We start from the raw sequence: 8,557 nt of genomic DNA, 5'->3' as shown, positions 1-8,557 counted from the left end.
TGGCACTAGCATATAGTACATAGCACTACAAAATGGAGTAATAAAGTATGAATACAAAGTGTACTGATTCAGTTTCAGTGTCCCCTTCCCTCCTAGTAAGGAATTATGCAGTTTGATGGTACAAGGATAAAAGGAGTTTTTTAGTGTGTTGGTTTGCTCCCGGGAAGGGCAGCCTGTCGCTAAACAGCCTTCTTTGCCGACTGACGTCGGCGTGCACGGGGGAGCTGGTGAATGTGTGAATGGAGTAAGACCAACAGAGGCAAACACAAACACAAGAACAAACAGGTCTGCATGGTGGATGAGTGGTTAACGTGCAGGCCTCACAGCTAAGAGACCAGAGTTCGATTCCACCCTTGGGCATCCCCGTGCATACATGGGTTTTCACATTCCAAAAACATGCTAGCTTAATTAGCGACTCCAAATTGTCCATAAGTATGAATGTGAGTGTGAATGGTTGTTTGTCTATATGTGCCCTGTGATTGGCTGGCCACCAGTCCAGGATGTACCCCGCCTCTCGCCCGAAGACAGCTGGGATAGGCTCCAGCACCCAAAGCGACCCTTGTGAGGATAAGCGGTAGAAAATAAATGAATGAATGAGTTCTCCTCATATCTTGTGTGGAAGTGGTAACTTTTTGGCTTCTTATTTTGTCTTTCCCCACCCTCGGCCATCTCTGTGTGGTGTTTGCATGTTCTCCCCGTGCATACGTGGATTTTCTCCGGCTACTCCGGTTTCCTCCCACATTCCAAAAACATGCTAGGTTAATTAGCGACTCCAAATTGTCCATAGGTATGAATGTGAGTGTGAATGGTTGTTTGTCTATTGCCCAAAGACAGCTGGGATAGGCTCCAGCACCCAAAGCAACCCTCGTGAGGATAAGCGGTAGAAAATAATTGAATGAATGTTTTCTCCTCCTATCTTGTGTGGAAGTGGTAACTTTTTGGCTTCTTATTTTGTCTTTCCCCACCCTCGGCCATCTCTGTGTTGAATTTGCATGTTCTCCCCGTGCATGTGTGTGTTTTCTCCGGGTACTCCGGTTTCCTCCCACATTCCAAAAACATGCTAGGTTAATTAGCGACTCCAAATTGTCCATAGGTATGAATGGGAGTGTGAATGGTTGTTTGTCACTCGCCTGAAGACAGCTGGGATAGGCTCCAGCACCCCCTGCAACCCTTGTGAGGATAAGCGGTAGAAAATGAATGAATGAATAATCAAAAAAAACAACAATAAACAATCTATAGTAATTTGACAGGAATAAAGTCAAAATATAGTATTTGTAAATTAAATATTGAATATAAAACATTTTTACGCAAATACCTTTGACGTACCTACAAGTCAGACCTTCTGGAACGGATGAAAATGAATGAATGAATGAAAAGAACAAACATTAGTCGATTAAAGTATTTTGTTTTTCATATAAATATTGTATAAGTAGGTGCAATATGGTTAATTATTTCCTTTTTTGCATTTATTGTCACGATGTGGGAGTTAGCCTCCTTGACAGCTCGTTTAGTTTCCTTGTATTCCCTACTTCCGGTTTTCGTGCCCTTATTTTGTAGGCATTTCCTTTGTTGCTCCTTTACGTTCACTCACACTTCACTTGTTTCACGCAGCTGCTTTTAATTTTGTTCCCTATTTATTTCAGGTGTTGCTCTTTTTCTTTGTTGCTTCATTGTTTATCTTTTTCTTGGTTAGCTTAGTTGCTGTCCCTTCTGCTGTTGCATAGCAATTATTCATTATTAAAATACTTCTAATCTGACGTGACATTTATATCAGTATGTGCAGTAGGACCCGACTGATTTAAACTACCCGCCCGATTTAATTGGCCCATTATAGTCAATGGGTAATAATCAGTAATTAGGTAATTAAGTAGTATTAAAAAATGAATAAACGACCAAAAAATGGTGCTGATGTTAACACTTAGGTACAGCGCTTTGAATTCCACAGCTTCACTTTTATGACCGTTTTTGAAAAATGTAATATATTTGTTTCGTGGTTGAATACTGCTAATTATTAGCACAAAAATATGCATATTTTAAGATAATTTCTGTTGCCGAAATGAATCATTTCCAATCATAAAAATATCAAAATGAACTAAAATACAAATATAAGACATTCAGAAGACGCATTCAAAGACATGATACGGTATGTGTTACTCTACACTGGTCACTAGGTGTCAGTAATATTACTGGAATGTTCAGTGAGACACACAAGCACCAGAACAACAAGCAGGTTTGAATTACCTCACAATAATTCCTAACAACTCTGAACCCCGATATGCACCAGCATGAATATTTATATCTTAAATGGCTCATTTTCTCTTATTATGTTTATGATATTGGGTAATAGGAGTGTAAATGTAGCTATAGTTTTGTTATTTTATATAAAAAAAAAGCTCTATGAATGTTGAAAATCATATTTAGAAGCCTGTAAACCGGTTTTCTATGCTCTATTCAATTTATCACAGTCAGGTCTGGAACCAATTAACCACAATAAATGAGGGATTATTTTATTTTATATGCTATTTTTTTTTTTTTTTTTTTAGAAAAGACCCACCAATTAATTGGCACGCCTATTAATGAGATTAATTTAATGGCCGTTTTGGCTGATTAATGCCATAATAATAGTGAGGGGGCATGTGAAAGTAAATGTATTAATTCATGTAGACTTTGAATGATTGAATGATTTATTAAATGTCCAAATTATTCATATGCTGCTTGTTCCATACAATTTCTGATTAAATTTTTTTTGTAATTACAATTTTTTGCTATTTTTATATCTGTGTAACATGTGTTCCAAGCCATCAAAAGCAGCTATTTTCTTTTTTAAAAAATTGAAAAATGTAAAATTTTAATCAGCCGATATAAAAAATTCCAACATAATTTTTTTTAAATTCCCCTAATATAATATATATTATTCCCTAATATCACATCGGCCAAAAAATCCATATCAATCAGGCTCTAATATACATTCCTCGTAGTATCTGAGTCAAGAGTCATTGGTCGGCAGGAACCACCTCCAGGAGAATCTGTATGGTTCTGTTGATCCAATCTATAAATGATATAAAAAAAATATTACAAATATTAAAAGTGATACTGTAAGTCATGTTTTTTTTTTTATTCGTACCAATTTAATCAATAAATCCACCAAAGAACACCAAATAAGAGTAAATAGTGGAATATAAATAAGTTTACCCCTTGACAAAGACATGAAAAGTACTTATTGTACATTTATTTGAAGAGAAACAGAACATCAAAAAACTTTAAAAAATACTTGAAATATTATTCTTTGTTTATACCACATTACTCAACAGTAATGTGAAGGCTATTGGATCACTGCAGGAACACAAGTGACGGGGCTTTAAGAGATTGCTAACTAGTTAGCCCCCATTTGTGCTAAACACTTAGCACAAATGAGGTTTTAAAACAGAGTAGGAAAGAAAAAAAAGAAGCCTAAACTGTACCACTTCCACACAGAATGGGAGAATAACCTATTTTCACTCGATCATGTCTGCAATGCTATGGTTGATTCCATGCAATGTGACCATCATCTAATGCAGGGGGTCTCAAACATGCGGCCCGCGGGCCAAATGTGGCCCGCAGGACACTGTTAGTGTGGCCCGCGCAAGTTTGATATGGATGCTGTATGGTATCATGTACCCAGAAAAAATTATTACGTTTGATTAACGTTCATGTTAAAGGTTAAATAACTGTTAATAGTTATCCTCCCTATCCGTGTGGAAGTGGTAAGTTTTTGGCTATTTAAGTTTAAAGGAAATAACTTGAAGGCTACCGTTTATTACGTTTGATTAATGTTCATGTTAAAGGTTAAATAACTGTTAATAGTTATCCTCCCTATCCGTGTGGAAGTGGTACGTTTTTGGCTATTTAAGTTTAAAGGAAATAACTTGAAGGCTACCGTTTAGGTCGCTAGCTCTCTAGTTTGCGAGTTAGCATGTGTCTCAAGACCCTGCAGTTGCGCAATATGTTGTAAATAAAAAGAGTATAAATGTGACTATAGTCGTGTTTTGTCATGTCTACAGGGCTCTAATAATGCTTTGTTCATTTTAATATGAAAAAAAATAATTTGTCTACCCACCAACTATATGTGGTTTCTTAAGTTTTTATTATTTGCCGTTTTATTATTATTATTATATTTATTTATTTATTACTGATTGATTGATTTTCTTTATTCTTGATTTGTTTATTTATTTTTCATCTTATTTTGTGTAGAAAAAAGTAAGATATTTGAGAACAGTGGAATGTTTTATCAGAGCTTTTATTGTAGAAAATTGGAACCAATTTTTTAAATTTTTTTCTTTTTAATAAATGCGTTTTTTTGTTTGTTTTTTTTTTTTTTGAAAACCTGATGCGGCCCAGTCTCACCCAGACCCGAGCTCCAGTGGCCCCCAAGTAAATTGAGTTTGAGACCCCATCATCTAATGTCATGTCTTGGTATGGCCCATTACTGACACCTAGTGGCCGGAATACTACACATGACTACATATAAAACAGTCATCATTTATTATTTGTGTTTTAAAAAACAAGACTATAACTGTATATGCATTTCAAATTATTTTATGCATGTAAAACTATAATTATAAAACTATAAAAAAACATTTTATTGCACAATAATGGACGTAAATTATAAAAAAAATGGGGTGTTCCACTGTATTATCTCATTCTGTTAAAAGAAATCTACCATGTTCATGTCTTTGTAACAGAGATAAACTGGGGTTATTATGTATCATATTCATATACTGTATTAATATTCACTTGTTATCTGCAGGGAAGGAATGGAGGCAACTGGACAAACGTCTTCTCATTGCCTCCATCCAACCTTTGCAGATGTTTAATGTTCAACCAATCACTGCTTCAGACTCACCTAAAGCTCTCTGCAACCACTTGGGCCGACAGTTGAAGCGAACAAAGATGTAGTAGGCTGGGATCCCGGTTAGAGAAATGGCAAATCCAGTTCCAGTGGTGACTGGTTCCGAGTACAGAGAGAGGAAGACCATGAAGAAACAAGTAAGGCCAAACACCACCGGGATGAAGATCGGTACCTGGGGGACAATTCAAGGGTAAATAAGCCATGTTCGATTGCTCATAATTGGTTTGCGATTTTCTGGAAAATTCTCTTGGGACTGGGAACCAGTCCAGGGTGTACCCCACCTCTCGTCCGAAGACAGCTGGGATAGGCTCCAGCACCCCCAGCGACCCTCGTGAAGATAAGCAATAGAAAATGAATGAATGAATGAGTTCTCCTCCTATTTTGTGTGGAAGTGGTAACTTTTTGGCTTCTTATTTTGTCTTTCTCCACCCTCGGCCATCTCTGTGTGGAGTTTGCATGTTCTCCCCGTGCATGCGTAGGTTTTCTCCGGGTACTCCGGTTTCCTCCCACATTCCAAAAACATGCTAGGTTAATTAGCGACTCCAAAATGTCCATAGGTATGAATGTGAGTGTGAATGGTTGTTTGTCTATATGTGCCCTGTGATTGGCTGGCCACCAGTCCAGGGTGTACCCCGCCTCTCGCCCGAAGACAGCTGGGATAGGCTCCAGCACCCCCCGCGACCCTCGTGAAGATAAGCACTAGAAAATGAATGAATGAGTGAGTTCTCCTCCTATTTTGTGTGGAAGTGGTAACTTTTTGGCTTCTTATTTTGTCTTTCCCCACCCTCGGCCATCTCTATGTGGAGTTTGCATGTTCTCCCCGTGCATGCGTGAGTTTCCTCCCACATTCCAAAAACATGCTAGGTTAATTAGCGACTCCAAATTGTCCATAGGTATGAATGTGAGTGTGAATGGTTGTTTGTCTATATGTGCCCTGTGATTGGCTGGCCACCAGTCCAGGGTGTACCCCGCCTCTCGCCCGAAGACAGCTGGGATAGGCTCCAGCACCCCCCGCGACCCTTGTAAGGATAATCGGTAGAAAATGAATGAATGAATGAGTTTTCCTCCTATTTTGTGTGGAAGTGGTAACTTTTAAACACATATAAAACATATTATTCATAAAATAGATCACTTACATCTTCAGTTATAAGAAAAGAAGGTTCCACGATCCACAGAAACGTGTTACGTGTATTTCCCGCAAACATAAATTGAATATTTTTTAGAACTGTCTAAATGCCGTTTTAACATTATTAGAGTCTTATAGACAGTATATAACACCCCTACAGTCACCGTTACACTCATATTATTCTTTGTTTACAACACATTTCTCACCAGGCTATGAGATCACTGCAGGGACGCAAGCATAGCAAGCTACCAAGCTAACGAGTTAGCCTCTCCGATTTATTTATTCTAAATGTAAAATCTAATCTAATATCATGTAATATTTCTGACAAGTGGTGTGTCGGTCATGAACAAACGGGTAAAAAGAACTAGTTCTTTTTTGTGAACGTAATGCCCCTAAAATACCCGTTCAGTTGTAAATGCTTTTTTTTTATTGGCTGGCGAGTCATTTCTCCGTTCCTTTTGCAGGGGGCGGGACTATCTGCGTGCTTGCCTGTCTTATCCTATCATCGCCTCGCTCTTGTGGGTGGGCGGGGTTAGCTAACTGAAAGACCGACACCGAGAGATTGACCGACACATGTCGGCCGTTCATTTATGACTGACAGTCGGTCATGAATTGAACTAGTTCTTTTGTCCCGTTCGTTCATGACCGACACACCACTAGGGGAGATCACAGGCTTAACGACCAATTGACCGAAATGAACAAAATGAACGGATCTTTTTACTGAATGAACCGGAATGAAATTAACTGTTTTGCTCACCACTATTTCAGACGTCTAGTGGCCAGAATACTACATATAACTTTTTATTCAATAACTATATTCCAAATAGCGTATTTTGTATATATCTGTGTTAGGAATGATTCTCTTCCTCAGCCTCCACTTATGAAGGTAGTTACACTTTTCACCAGAAGATGGCGACAGACTGCAGATAATCAAATCTCAGACTCTGACCGCTGCTTTAAAAAGTATTGTCCTGTAGTTTTTTTGAATTTTTTGAGTCCATATGTCTCTAAATTCACCCCCAATCATGACAAGATGCATTGTGTCCCAACATAGGGATGCCAAAAACTGGTAAAAAGACAAAAAGCATTAACTTCCTTGTCAATAATGCTGAAAGTGAGTCAATACTGACCTTAAAGGGGCGTGGGAGGTCGGGTTGGGTGTATCGAAGGTAGACTAAACCGAGCACGACCACACCAATCTTTAACCACCGCAGGAAGCTCATGAAGTTTAACAGACTGTAGATGTCGCCCACAAACAGCTGGATGATGGTCAGGGGATACTGCACACATTTTTTGGGGGGGTTTGTTTTGAGGCCTCTAAAGTGTTATTTCAGATGTGCTGGCCTTTGCTCAGTTCCAAGCACACACAAAACAGATTCTGTTTTGTAGTACACTGACCAGTATGAGGACGGCAGCTATTGGAGTGTTTCTGCGGAGGTGGATCATGGAGTAAACGTGAGGTAGTTGCCCTTCACGTGATGCAACCAAAAACGTTCTGCAAAACACAAATACAAATAAGTACAAATTATTTTTGTCTTACAACGACCATCAACTTTCACGTCTTTGACGTTCTTTGACAGAAATGGAAGTTAAAACATATACAGTGGTATGAAAAAGTATCTGAACCTTTTGGAATTTCTCACATTTCTGCATAAAATCACCATCAAATGTGATCTGATCTTTGTCAAAAATCACACAAATGAAAAAACAGTGTCTGCTTTAACTAAAACCGCCCAAACATTTATAGGTTTTCATATTTTAATGAGGATAGCATGCATACGATGACAGAAGGGGGAGGAATAAGTAACTGAACCCTCTGCCTAAGAGCAATTGAAACCAATTTATTTTTCATCTGTGTGATTTTGACAAAGATCAGATCACATTTGATGGTGATTTTATGCAGAAATATGAGAAATTCCAAAAGGTTCAGATACAGGCCATGGGTGGAATACATTAAAACAGGCCGTTTTGGAAATACAGCTGGAATAGGTGCAGATTCTGGAAGCTCTATAAAGCTTTCTGTGCTAGTTATTGTGTGTAGCTGCTCTATAGGAGTCCATAAGCATCTTGGCATGAGTGCTTGACATAAAACATTACATTTGATATGACTTTGTGAACGTTCTACATACAAGTAATGAAAAGAATGGAGATGAAAGTTTACCTTGACAGAGCCAAGAGGCAACCGTTCATGGATCCGTAGCACGACATGGCCACAAATACCGGCACTGCTAACGAGAAATCCCCCATCAATTTATTTGCAAATGTCTGTGAATGAGGAAATAATGTTAAGCAAAGAGGCACTTTGTGGGAGCAATATGTTATTTTTAACGAGGGAATCAAACATGTCAATGGAGTCAACTGGCAACAAATTGTTACGGGACAAACCAATTGTCACTGCCATCCTACCCCTCCATCTGATACTTTTACAATCAGTAACTGTTACATTTGTTCACTTCCTGCTTTCCTTATATAATTTAAGGTTTTGTTGTTGTTGTTGTTATATTTTTTTTATTTTTTATTTTTTATTTTTTATTTTTTATTTT

At 38.1% G+C, this 8,557-nt stretch overlaps 1 protein-coding gene across 2 annotated transcripts in view; it reads right to left on the bottom strand.

The window, feature by feature from the left end:
- Nucleotides 1–1,329: 1,329 nt before the first annotated feature.
- The window catches only part of slc7a11 (solute carrier family 7 member 11), a 14,796-nt gene continuing 7,568 nt past the window's right edge, over nt 1,330–8,557 (bottom strand). Inside the window, exons 8-12 of one of the 2 annotated variants that reach the window (XR_009120888.1) lie at nt 8,176–8,279; nt 7,413–7,509; nt 7,145–7,294; nt 4,883–4,984; nt 1,330–3,049 (exon numbers count right to left, since the gene is read on the bottom strand). Coding sequence is in view for 1 of the 2 variants with exons in the window: in XM_058063554.1 (XP_057919537.1) it covers nt 2,994–3,049; nt 4,883–5,060; nt 7,145–7,294; nt 7,413–7,509; nt 8,176–8,279 (585 nt within the window). In the remaining variant the exon portion in view is untranslated. Of the gene's footprint in view, nt 3,050–4,882; nt 5,061–7,144; nt 7,295–7,412; nt 7,510–8,175; nt 8,280–8,557 lie in introns of both variants that reach the window. The other variant, XM_058063554.1, reaches the window with a different exon arrangement.

Source organism: Doryrhamphus excisus, chromosome 23 (assembly GCF_030265055.1).
Source record: "Doryrhamphus excisus isolate RoL2022-K1 chromosome 23, RoL_Dexc_1.0, whole genome shotgun sequence".
NCBI classification, from domain to species: Eukaryota; Metazoa; Chordata; class Actinopteri; order Syngnathiformes; family Syngnathidae; genus Doryrhamphus; species Doryrhamphus excisus.
Note: the sequence above shows the minus strand (reverse complement) of the source record. Positions and strands in the feature narration are given on the sequence as shown.